Genomic DNA, 13,501 nt, shown 5'->3' on the forward strand with positions numbered 1-13,501 from the left:
CAAGACGATTAGTTTCTTGTTTTTTCTAGGGTGTAGCTTGCCTCCTTATGTTGGACTTTACCATTTATTATCCTTTGTAGGGCTGGATTTGTAGAAAGATATTGGGTAAATTTGGTTTTGTCATGGAATATCTTGGTTTCTCCATGCATATTAATTGAGAGTTTTGTTGGATACAGTAACCTGGGCTGGCAGTTGTGTTTTCTTAGGGTCTGTATGACATCTGTCCACGATCTTCTGGCTTTCATACATAGGCTCTGGTGAGAAGTCTGGTGTAATTCTGATAGGTCTGCCTTTATATGTTACTTGACCTTTTTCCCTTACTGCTTTTAATATTCTTTCTTTATTTTGTGCATTTGGTGTTTTGACTATTATGTGACGGGAGGAGTTTCCTTTCTGGTCCAATCTATTTGGAGTTCTGTAGGCTTCTTGTATGCTTATGGGTATCTCTTTCTTTAGGTTAGGAAAGTTTTCTTCTATGATTTTGTTGAAGATATTTACTGGTCCTTTGAGCTGGGAGTCTTCACTCTCTTCTATACCTATTATCCTTAGGTTTGATCTTCTCATTGTGTCCTAGATTTCCTGTATGTTTTGTGCTAGTAGCTTTTTCCATTTTACATTATCTTTGACAGTTGTGTCAATAATTTCTATGTATCTTCTGCTCCTGAGATTCTCTCTTCTATCTCTTGTATTCTGTTGGTGATGCTCGCATCTGTGACTCCTGATCTCTTCCCTAGGTTTTCTATCTCTAGGGTTGTCTCACTTTTTGCTTTCTTTATTGTTTCCATTTCCACTTTTAACTCCTAGATCATTTTGTTCATTTCCTTCTCCTGTTTTCTTGTTTTTCCAGTAGTTCTTTAAGGGGTTTCTGTGTTTCCTCTTTAAGGGCTTCCAGTTGTTTACTTGTGTTGTCCTGTATTTCCTTAAGGGAGTTATTTATGACCTTCTTAAAGTCCTTCATCATCATAATAAAATGTGATTTTGAATCTAGATCTTGCTTTTCTGGTGTGTTTGGATATTCAGTGTTTGCTTTGGTGGGAGAATTGAGCTCTGATGATGCCATGTAGTCTTGGTTTCTGTTGCTTGGGTTCCTGAGCTTGCCTCTCGCCATCAGGTTGTCTCTGGTGTTACCCTGTCTTGCTATTTCTGACAGTGGCTTGACCGTCCTATAGGCCTGTGTGTCAGGAGTGCTTTAGACTTGTTTCCCTGTTTCCTTTCAGCCAGTTATGGGAACAGAGTGTTTTGCTCTCAGGCGTGTAGTCGTTTCTGTCCACTGGCTTTCAGCTGTTCCTGTGGCCTCGAACCAGAAGGGCCTGCCCCTCCTTCTCCTGGGTCCCTGTGCAAAAGGGGCCCAGATGGCACTAGGCCTTTTCCTCTAGAGTCAGAAATATGGGCAGAAAGTAGTCTCCTCTGGTTTCCCAGGCTTGTCTGCCCCTCTGAAGGTCTAGCTCTCCCTCCCATGGGATTTGGGTGCAGGGAGCTGTTTGACCAGGTCCGTTCAGATCCAGGCGCAGTCTGGACCACAGGGCTCCTGCAGCTTGACTGCCCCTATCTTCCTGTGCTGAGATGCACTATACAGTTTCCTCTTGGGCCAGGGATGTGGGCAAAGGTGGGCAGAAGTGGCGGTCTCTCCTGCCCTGCAGTCTCAGAATTGCCCACACTACTGGGTGATCAGCTCTCTCTCCCTCGAGATTTGGGAACAGGGAGCTGTGCACCAAGATCAGCGGGGTTCAGGTGACAGCTAGACACTGGAAGTGTCCAGTCGCAGAGGAATTTTGCCTTTTTGTGTCCTGATTCCCGCAGGCAGGTCACTTGGAGCAGAAAAGTTGATCTTACCTCTGGTCTCGGGCCTGAAGTCGCTCCTCCGGGCTGGCTCTCCATGAGGGCAGCAACTCAAAGGGCCTGCCCCTAGAAGTCCCTGTGCACAGGGGACCCAGATGGCACTAGGCATTTTCTTCTCTATACTTGGCTTTCTTAATCTTAACAGAAAGTGTCAACAAAAAGCTTCAAGTAGCCATAGGAACACAATTTTAATAGCTGCTAAGTAAAACCAAGGTAGCACAATCTGTATTATTTCCTTTGCCTTGTGTCCTTTTACCTTCCTTGGCCATACAAGGAGTGTCACACCAATTATTAGTTTGGTAAAGCACAAGCATGAAGATCTGAGTTCAGATCCCAGAACACATGTAAAATGCCAAGCATAGTGGCATGTACCTATAATCCCAGTACCAGGGAGGCAGAGACAGGAAGATCCTAAGGCAATGGTTCTCAACCTGGGGGTCATGACCCCTTTGGAGGGAGGAGGTGGGTCACATATCAGATATCCTACATACCATATATTTACATTATAATTCATAACAGTAACAAAATTACAGTTATAAAGTAGCAATGAAATACTTCTTTGGTTGGAGGTCACCACAACATGAGAAACTATATTAAAGGGTCCCAGCATTAGAAAGGTTAAGAACCACTGTGTTAAGGCTCACTGTCCAGACAGCATAGCTGAATCAATGAGCTCCACCTTCAGTGAGAAACCCTGTCATATGTACATTCCTTCTCGTATGCATGAATACATGAATATATTCATAAGCAAATAACACATTTGCACAAACATGCAAAGAAGACCACAGTAAATGAGGAACAGCAGTAGCAACTGGATTCAAATACCCCATTCTGATGACTCCCAGATGTTATGGAGCAAAGATGCTCACCTCCCATGGTAATTGGAGAAAGAACAAGAATAAGAAAGACAAAGGGGAAGGACCCCAGGACAAGAGCACCCCCTAACATGTCCCCTGTGGTCTACTCCATCTAATTGGCCCTACTTTTAAAAGTTTTCACCACTTCACAGGAATGCCATCTATAAATCCACTGGTGGATGAACTCATTGATCATATCAAAGCTCTCACAGTCCAATCTTTAAGCCTCTAACACATCTTATTGAGGACACTTAACGTAAAACCCACCTGTATTAGTTACAAGACTCTAAGGCTTAGACCTCAACCTATGAAACAGAAGATATAGAAATGACATTAATGTCATGTGCATAATCCCTTGTTTTCTGTATTTGTATTTGTCACAAAAGCTACATCATGAAAAGAAGGAAGCCCAAACTGAAGTGAGTCACAAACTTCATTCCCATCACAGGACTGTGGCTTGGCCTTGAGGTGAGGTAAGATTCAATGGCCCTCATAGATGATACCATGCATTGCATGGACACAGTCCCCTCTTCCTCCTGTTCTACCCACCTTCCTCTCCTACCTACTATCCTTCACAAGCTCTCTCCTTCTCCTGAAGATTCCATGTGCCAAGATACTTTCTATGATGATCAACTTTAACATTGTTATTATAGTTATTTATGTGTATGGAAGTCAGAGGACTACTAGTAGAAGTTGGTCCTCTCTTTCTACCATAAAGGTTCTGAGGATAAAACTCAGGTTTATGGCAGCAAGGGCTGTTACCACTGAGCCGTCTCACCAGCCCCTTAACTAACTTTTCTAGGTTAGAGACATGTGAACTGAGAACCTGAGCTGGCAGGTGGTGACAGATGACAGTAAAAACGGTAACTATTCTTCCTTCCTTGGGCTTTGGGGTGCATTCCCACCCCTTCTCCTACCTCGCTGCCTGCAAACGCATCAGGACCAAATTGTTTAGGAAGAAAGGAAACAGGAAGGAAATGGGATATTTTCTGTCTTATCTGCTCTGGCCCTATTTCCTTTCTTTCCATTATCCCAAGCCCCCACATTCTTGCCAGCTCCCATACCCACCTTTCCAAGCATGTAAGCACAGGATGGACTTTGAAGAACAGCCCAAAGCTCCTCAAGGCAGAATCTAAGGGTCTGAATCACAGCTTAGTAGGTACAAATGGTGTGATGATAGCAGGTACTTTCCCTTTTTAAGCCTTAGCTGTGCAGTCTATGAGTGTAGTCTCAATTAAATGAGATGGAACATGCAAAGTCTTTATTACTTACCTTATAAAGCACTAATTAATTGTTAGTTACTATTTCTCATCATCTCTATTTTAAGTGATGGTAGGGGTTGGCTTTGTTTTTGTTTTTGTTTTGTTTACACTTTTTTTTTTAAGTCTCATTTTTCGCAATTTAGCTGCTATGGACTGATGTGCTGGGGCCATGGCTCAGTGGTTAAGTTCTGGATTATTTCATTCTTTCAGTCTCTTCCATCTCTGGCTCATCTTGACTGGTTTTATCTTCACCATGAACATTTCTAAGGAAGTAAAAATGAATTGCTAACAGTAGAAAGCCTGACAGAGAAAACTATGCTAAGTAAGAATTAGAATTGTCCATCTTGCTGTGTCCACAGCTGTGTGCTTGTGGGAGGTAGAACCCTGGCTGGAAGCACACTGAGACATCTGTCACTCTGTCACTCCTCATGTCTGTGCTATCAGACAAGTTCTCTGTTTGCTTACTGTCTATCAACCCCTACAGTATAAGCTGCTGGTTTGTACGTACCTACAATGCTTGCCACGGAGTCATGTATATTACAGATTTTTGATTAAAAAAAACCTTGCTCAGTTAATAACTAAAAGAGGCAGTGTTATTAATTTAATTACATTCTCTCACTTTTCTGATGTTCCCTATCAGCATGATGAAGAAGAACAAGAGCAAGAGCAAGAAGTTAGTGAATAAGCAAGACGCCCTCTGCATCCCACACTATTACAGACTAGGACATCTTAAGAACATATTAGATGGAGGAGAGTATGCGCCTTATGTATCCCCTCCCATATTGGAGAGCAATTTTATTCAGGTAAATAACACTTACACTCTCAATTAGGTTCCAGTAACATTTTCTCAAAGACAGTGAAAGATTGAGAAGTGAATTGTTAAATGTGATGAGGGACGGTGTGGTTAACGAAGGGAAACAGTCCTACAACTTTAAACAGGCTGAAATAATGAGTGTTACAGGGAAATTCACTTCAGATGTTCTCAACAAACCCACAGGCAAGGGTTCTGTCCTATCTCTATTAGAATTGTCATTCTCACATAATCTTAATGTTCCATAAAATGATTTTTGCAGCATACGATTTCAGGAAGGTATTCAGATAATTTTTTCTTAGAGTTTTATTTTAATTTTTTAAATGCATGTATTTATGTTTTACCTGCTTGTATGTTTGTGCACCACATTTGTGGTTGTGAGTTAGTAATTGAACCCAAGTCCTAAGTAAGAACAGCAAGTGTTCTTAACACCTGAGCTATCTCTCTAGCCCCAGTCCTAAATTTTAAAGAAAAATGCCTGAGGCTAGAGAGGAGCTCAATGGAGGAGCCCTTGCCTGAGATGCATACAGCCCTGGATTCAGTCCCTAAGTGCCAAGTAAATAAAAAACCACCCAAGAAAAGATAAATTAAAATAAACCTCATATGTTGGTTCTGAAGGGAAATACAACTGTCAGATAGCATCAGAGACAAACTTTCCTGTGAGAATGTGCCTGCATCTGAATGAAGACATAGAGCACATGGACACTGTGTTGCCTTTCCTCCCAACACTCAACACCAGACTGTTCAGGCAAAGACGATGACTGTCCCTCAGGGAAATGCCATGGCAGTGTCTGATGCTAAACGAGCACAGAGCCAATGCACTCCGCTGATCCCACAGAGTATGATAAGGACAGAGACAGACATATCAACGATATGGAGTTTTCATGCTTCATGAATGTGTTCTCTGATACCAGAGGACTGGTGTGACGATGTTGTGCCCAGAGAACCCTCAGAGAGGAGTGAGGTCTCTAGAACACGGTTCAGTTACGCCTTGGAACACGTGATGCCAAAGTTTAACTGTTTGGCCTTCAGTTACTCTTTCCTGCTAACAATCTTTTATTTTCACCTTTCTTCCCATACTTTGTTCGTGTTAATTAACTCTTGCACATTCTAGTTGCATAGCTCTGGCCCCACACAGGGAGGGGGAAGTTTGTAGTAGGCAGGTTAGCCACGGTCCCACATAACTGCAGCCATAGTCTCTAAAATGCCCAGTTTTTCCTAATTTGTGTTTGGCAGCAAGTTACCAACATTTCTGACTCCGGAGGTTCAGGTGAGGGAATAGAAAGCACTGGCTCATTTGAACACATCACCAGCTACATCCTCACCTCAGCCAATCCCCCAGCTGCATGCTCCATAGGACCCTACAATACTAATCGTTATGTCAATTGTAGGCACTGGCCTTCTCTCATTGACCCCACGAACCACAGACTGTAGCTCTTCACTCTGCTATCTCCAAAACATGAACAAACCAAGGAATGGAAGCCTCATTTCCCCCTGTTTTCTGCCCTCCACTTACACTGCTCTAGCAAGCAGGGGCGCTAGCTCTCTCTATACCTTTTACCAAGAAACTCCTTTCCTGTTCTCTACATGCAGGTCAATAGGAGAGGTGAATCTATTTACCTGCATAACCGAGCAAACTGGGTGACCGTAGGCATCTGTTCTTCCAATCACGTCTTCAAGACCCCCAATATGATGCTGTTGGCACACCTGACGACAGAAGCTCGAAAAGAACAAGAACCCCTCTTTAAAACCATTCTGAAGTCTTCCTCTCCTGGGAATCTGGTGCTCACCAGGTGAGTCACAAGGACAGGAGGATAGTGATCTCTGTCAGAACACAGTAGCACCAAGTGCCTAAAAGGAAAGATAACAAGTGTCCCAGAGGAGCACTTCAGGTACATTGCTTTCTCAAATGACGCAAGGGTGTCTCTAAGAGGATATCACAAAGGCAGTCAAAATGACAAATTTAGAAACGTCCTAGAGCACTGCAGACTGGTAAACCGCCTCCCAAGTGCACACTTCCCCCAACTCCAGCCTCATCGTGGCCACTACCTCAGTCTACCATCTTGAGCAAGTAACTTAATTTAAGCCTCATTTTTAGACAGTTTTATCACTATATATTTATTGTACAGATAATGTGCTTCATTATAACATTTTCATACATGTACATATGAAATATATGTACATGTATTTCCATATATGTGCATTAAGTTCCTTGAGCATATTCTACCTTCGTCATACCCTCTCTTCCCCAACCTCCCATCATCGGGCCTCTTCCTCATCTCAGATAGTTCCTTTTTACTTTCATGTCTCTTATGTTTGTGTAAGTGTGTGTGTGTGTGTGTGTGTGTGTGTGTGTGTAAGAGAGAGAGAGAGAACAATATGGGTGTGTCATGGTGTACATGTGGAAGTCAGAGGATAACCACAAGTATCAGTTATCAACCCTCTACCTTGCTCAGAAGACTGGGTCTCTCCTGCTCATTGCTGTGTACACTAGACAAGCTAGTCCATAAGCTTCCAAAGTCAGGCTTATATAGCAAGCACTTTATTTCCCCACCTTCTTTTTAAAAATCCATATTCCTCATGAGAGAAGACATATTTACTTATGTCTTTCTGAATCTGGCTTCTTTCACTTAACATGATCTCTAGTTTCAGCCATTTTTCCTGCAGGTAACATTTCATTATTCCTTATGGATGCACAAAGCTCCACTGTACATGTATGCTTATTTCTTTATCTGTCCATCTCTTCATAGTCCCTTGTCTGATTCCATAATTTGCCTGTTGTGACAAGTGCCCTGCTTACTATGGGCAAGGAAGTAACCCTTTTGAATGGTGACATAGATTCTTTTAGATGGACATACCCAGGAGAGGTGTTGCTGGGTCATATGATAGTTCAAGTTTTAGTTTTTTAAAGGAGCCTCCACATTGGTTTCTTTACACTTTACACTCCTGTCAGTAGTCTATAAGGTTTTCCATTCTCTTCCCACATCACTGCCAGCATTGGTTTTTGCTTCATGGTAGTGACCATTCAACTGACAATATAAACTCTCAATGTAGTTTTATTTAAATTCCTACATATCTAAGCCTCAAATTTTTATTTTAGTGTATATATATGTATATATATATGTGTGTGTGTGTATATATATGTGTATATATATATATTTATATTTATGTATGCATCAGAGGACAAGTTTGCAGACTCAGTATGTCCTTCACCATGTGGGATTAACCTCAGATCACTGAGATTGACTCTAGGCATCTTCACCTGATAAGCCATCTCACCAGCCCTAAACCTCACTTTCAGGCTTAATTAGGATGGACAGTTTTCCATGATAAATGACATTCTTATCCTTTATTATCACCAGAATCTTGGACATATGATTAGGATGAAATGGCTCTCAGGAGCTCCCACCCACACCTATCTGGGTCAAGACCATCGACTGTCCCATGCTCCAAGCTCAAAATGACTTTTTATAGCTCTGCAACTAGGTCTTTGGATAACATTACATTTGCATTTGTTTGCAGGTTTATCCCTCTACAGTTTGTGACTATTTCTGTGCACAGTGCTAAGAACATGCGTCTCAAGGTAAAGCTGATCAACGGCCGGTCTTACTACTTACAGCTCTGTGCTCCTATGTATAAACAGGATATCATATTTTCTCAGTGGGTAGACCTCATCCCCCTCTTGAATCAGGAGAAAGCTAAAACTACCCAAGTATCAGAGATCTCAAGCCTCTCAGAGATCACAAACAGCACAGACATCACAGGCTCATTGGACATCACAGACATCACTGCTTTACCAGAACTGCAAACCATGTGCTCGAAAACGCAGAGATGCCCTTGCAACATCATGGAAAGTGAAGACTTCTCCGAATATACAGATGCCACTGATGTCACAGATGTCACTGATGTTCTGGAAAATGAGGTCACAGATGTTCAGGATATAAAAATTGTCACAGAAGTCACAGAAGTCTCAGAAGTCCAAATATCCACAAATGTCTCAGGGGTCAAAATAGTATTTGAAAATGACGATATAATAAAGAACAAGCAGGAGGAAAAGGTATGTGTTGTGGGACACTTCATTCTTTAATGGTCAAACATGGGAGCTGTAATTAAGTCTTAGTTAACACTCATGATGAAAATGCTATGGAACCCACTCACAGTGGCATGATTTTAACAATTGACTCAATCCCTAAGCTCAGTATAAGTCATAAAATATTCCCTGAAATAGTCACGATCCTTCAAGTATCAAAAAGTAACGGTGTGACAGAAAGAAGGTCTGGGTTAGAATCTTAACCTTTTGGGTATCATATACATGACTAGCTAAATTGTCAAACACAAGGTGTGATGTCATCACTCCTAAAATAAGAATATTAATATAACAAAATGGCTATTTTATTACTTAAAAATAAGGATGGGCTGAAGTTTCAATAAGGAAAGATAAGAGCAGAAAACAGAAAATAAAAAAGTTATTTACTTTTAAAAAGGCCAGAACGTTTTTTTAAAAAGTAGGAGAGAAGAGGGAGGGAGAGAGAAATAGAAGTACTGAAATATATATCAATCCGGGTGACATACTAGGCTCTAAAGATAGATCAGTTTGGAGACTAGTAAACAATGTTCACTGGATCCATGGTACAAAAACAGTGATGACTGAGGACAGACACTTCACAAAGGAAACCACCTGTAAGTTATAGTGGGAAAATATTAAAAATCTCTCATCTGTGTCTACAGCCAGTGTGAAACACACAAGATGTTGCTGTACAGCAGTGCACCAGATCACCAACATCTTCTCTCCCCTACTGTCCTCTCCCTAATTTAACCTTGAAACTGACAGTGAATGGAGTGAAACAGCAATGGTAGTAAAGTGGGGGTTCAGAGAGATCTACAATAGGGGTGAGAATTGGTCAAACATTCTTGAAATGATTACGAAGCAAGAACCTTAAAACTACTTATGCCGGGGGCTGGAGAAGTAGCTCAGCCCTTAAGAGCACTGGCTGCTCTTCCAGAGGAGCCAAGTTCAATCCCAGCAACCACATGGCATCTCAGAATTGTCTGTAACTCCAGTTCCAGGGGATCCAACACTCTCACACAGTCACACATGCAGGCAAAACACTAATGCACATGAAATTAAAAATATATATTTATACCCTCTAACAGGAATGAAGACTTAGCTACAAAGATGTGAATCATGGGTTGGGGATATGGCTCAGTGATACAATGTGTGCTTGGTGCACACAACACCACACACACAAAGAACATGATATCATCCCATACCCATACCACACTATAACAGCAAATTAACGAAAGCATGAGAACAGCCTAAAATACCTGCCAAGAACAACCAAACTCAAGACTATGAAGAGCGAGTGCCATGTTCATCTTGCTTAGGGGTTCCCATAGTATCTGTCAAGTCCATAGCCAAAGTCTGTTAGATGAGTTAGTGTCGTGTACTTGTTGAAATTGTTCAAAAGTGCTTCTTAGCCTGAAAAGAGGTTCATTATGTACACTGAGAGGGGGAAAGAATAATCTCTTGGATATAAAAGTCCATTGATACACACACACTAAAAGAAAGAACAGGGAATCGGGAGTTAGCTCCTTTGATAAACTGCTTGCTGCACAAACATGAGGACCAGAGGCTGATCTCTAGTGCCCACACAAAAAGCTGGGCATAGTGGCATGCACTTGAAATACCAGCGCCACGGATGCAGAGATGGATCATCAGGGCTCACTGCCTAACTGGTCTAACTTCTTCAGTGAGCCTCAACTCCTATTAAGAAACACTGCTTCTGGGGTTGGGGATTTAGCTCAGTGGTAGAACGCTTGCATAGCAAGTGCAAGGCCCTAGGTTCGGTCCCCAGCTCTGAAAAAAAGAAAAGGAAAAAAAAAAAAAAGAAACACTGCTTCAAAAAATAAGGTAGACAGAGAGGGAAGACACCTGTGTGGCTTCTGGCCTCCACAAGTACATGTGCACATAGATGGGCATGCACTTGAACACACACACACACACACACACACACACACACAGCACAGATAAATAGAAAAGAAACAACAGTCTGTGAATAGCAGTTTATCTCTGCATGGAGGGAGTAAGTGCAGTTTCCCCTTATTTGCCCCTCTGAATTGTTCCCATGCTAGAGGTAAGAAATTTATATAGGAATATCCAAATAGTTTTTCACAGTTCATAATGGCAAGAACGACATTCTGGTGGTAATTTTACCCAGGCCTGGTGGCACAAGCCCATGACCACAGCTACCGAGGAGCATGACAGAGGCTGTGAGTCTGAGGCCTGCGTGGGCCACAGAATGCACTCTAGGTCAACTGAGAACGTGGTGAGATCTCATCTCAAGACTTAAGGAAGGAGAAACAGGGCCCAGTAGTAAAGCACTGGAACAGCAGGCATCCTCCTGCTGCGGTGAGCACACAAATGGTGAAATGACAGACTAGAAATGCGGACAACGGCTTCAAAAGGAGCTCAACACTGATCTTTACAAAATAGAGTGAGGTAGGCTGGAAATGAAGTGTGCCAGAGGAGCCATCATTGCTGGACAGTGCTGCCATGCAAGGAAGCGTTTCCTAACTCCCACTTGAGCCCCAGAGGATCTTTCGTGTGTGTAGATGTTGTGCTTATATGGTGTTGGACATCACGTGTGTGTAGTGCCTGCTGAGGCCAGCAGGTGACACTGGATCTCCAGGACTAAACTTACAGTTGTGAGCCACATGTGGGAGCCGGGAATCAAACCTGGGTTCTCTGACACAGAAACTGGTGTTGTGAACCACTGTCTCTCCAGACTCCCCGTACAGCGTCTTAAATAGCCTATAGTACACATTATTTTCATTGTAAGGAAATGTGAAGTTTTCTCTTTAGGGACTAAGAGTACTGACACTCTTTTGGGGATGTTTTGATTTGTTTTGTTTTGAGGCATGGTCTTACTATACTAGGACAGACTGAGCTTGAATTTGCAATCCTCCCGCCTCAGTTTTCCCTGTGCTAGAACTGCAGGCATATATGACTAGGTCCAACAGTACTAGGATGGATCGGGTGGCTGCCATGGGAGGAAAGAAGGGCAGACACAAAGAGAGTTAGGGACACAGGAAATGAGTTCTCTGACTGACTGTCCTGAGGCCTGCATGAGGCAGTCTGATCACTCTGATATAGTTACCAAGAGACCTGGAGTATTTTTTAAACTTGAGTATTTCTTATTTACATTTCAAGTGTTATTCCCTTTCCCGGTTTCCGGGCAAACATCCCCCTCCCCCTCCCCTTCCTTATGGGTGTTCCCCTCCCAACCCTCCCCCCATTGCCGCCCTCCCCCCAACAGTCTAGTTCACTGGGGGTTCAGTCTTAGCAGGACCCAGGGCTTCCCCTTCCACTGGTGCTCTTACTAGGATATTCATTGCTACCTATGAGGTCAGAGTCCAGGGTCAGTCCATATATAGTCTTTAGGTAGTGGCTTAGTCCCTGGAAGCTCTGGTTGCTTGGCATTGTTGTACATATGGGGTCTCGAGCCCCTTCAAGCTCTTCCAGTTCTTTCTCTGATTCCTTCAACGGGGGTCCTATTCTCAGTTCAGTGGTTTGCTGCTGGCATTCGCCTCTGTATTTGCTGTATTCTGGCTGTGTCTCTCAGGAGCAATCTACATCCGGCTCCTGTCGGTCTGCACTTCTTTGCTTCATCCATCTTGTCTAATTGGGTGGCTGTATATGTATGAGCCACATGTGGGGCACGCTCTGAATGGGAGTTCCTTCAGTCTCTGTTTTAATCTTTGCCTCTCTCTTCCCTGCCAAGGGTATTCTTGTTCCGCTTCTAAAGAAGGAGTGAAGCAGTTGCATTTTGATCATCCGTCTTGAGTTTCATGTGTTCTGTGCATCTAGGGCAATTCAAGCATTTGGGCTAATAGCCACTTATCAATAAGTGCATACCATGTGTGTTCTTCTGTGATTGGGTTACCTCACTCAGGATGATATTTTCCAGATCCATCCATTTGCCTATGAATTTCATAAAATTGTTTTTGATAGCTGAGTAATATTCCACTGTGTAGATGTACCACATTTTCTGTATCCATTCCTCTGTTGAAGGACATCTGGGTTCTTTCCAGCTTCTGGCTATTATAAATAAGGCTGCTATGAACATAGTGGAGCACGTGTCTTTGTTATATGTTGGGGCATCTTTTGGGTATATGCCTAAGAGAGGTATAGCTGGGTCCTCAGGTAGTTCAATGTCCAATTTTCTGAGGAACCTCCAGACTGATTTCCAGAATGGTTTTACCAGTCTGCAATCCCACCAACAATGGAGGAGTGTTCCTCTTTCTCCACATCCTCACCAGCATTTGCTGTCACCTGAGTTTTGATCTTAGCCATTCTCACTGGTGTGAGGTAAAAATCTCAGGGTTGTTTTGATTTGCATTTCCCTTATGACTAAAGATGTTGAACATTTCTTTAGGTGTTTCTCAGCCATTCGACTTTCCTCAGCTGTGATTTCTTTGTTTAGCTCTGAACTCCATTTTTTTTTTTGTTCTTTTTTTCGGAGCTGGGGACCGAACCCAGGGTGAACTCCATTTTTTAATAGGGTTATTTGACTCACTGCAGTCTAACTTCTTGAGTTCTTTGTATATTTTGGATATAAGGCCTCTATCTGTTGTAGGATTGGTAAAGATCTTTTCCCAATCTGATGGTTGCTGTTTTGTCCTAACCACAGTGTCCTTTGCCTTACAGAAGCTTTGCAGTTTTATGAGATCCC

At 42.6% G+C, this 13,501-nt stretch overlaps 1 protein-coding gene across 58 annotated transcripts in view; it reads left to right on the forward strand.

Annotated features, from left to right (window-relative positions):
- The window catches only part of Garin2 (golgi associated RAB2 interactor family member 2), a 45,381-nt gene that overhangs the window by 11,659 nt on the left and 20,221 nt on the right, over positions 1 to 13,501 (forward strand). For 20 of the 58 annotated variants that reach the window (XR_015622062.1, XR_015622061.1, XR_015622063.1 and 17 more), the window contains 4 exon segments: positions 3,083 to 3,169; positions 4,599 to 4,761; positions 6,363 to 6,562; positions 8,292 to 8,826. Coding sequence is in view for 41 of the 58 variants with exons in the window: in XM_087554106.1 (XP_087410232.1) it covers positions 4,600 to 4,761; positions 6,363 to 6,562; positions 8,292 to 8,826 (897 nt within the window). In the remaining 17 variants the exon portion in view is untranslated. 58 annotated transcript variants of the gene reach the window in all.

Source organism: Rattus norvegicus, chromosome 6, assembly GCF_021556685.1.
Source record: "Rattus norvegicus strain SHRSP/BbbUtx chromosome 6, alternate assembly SHRSP_T2T, whole genome shotgun sequence".
Classification (NCBI taxonomy): domain Eukaryota; kingdom Metazoa; phylum Chordata; class Mammalia; order Rodentia; family Muridae; genus Rattus; species Rattus norvegicus.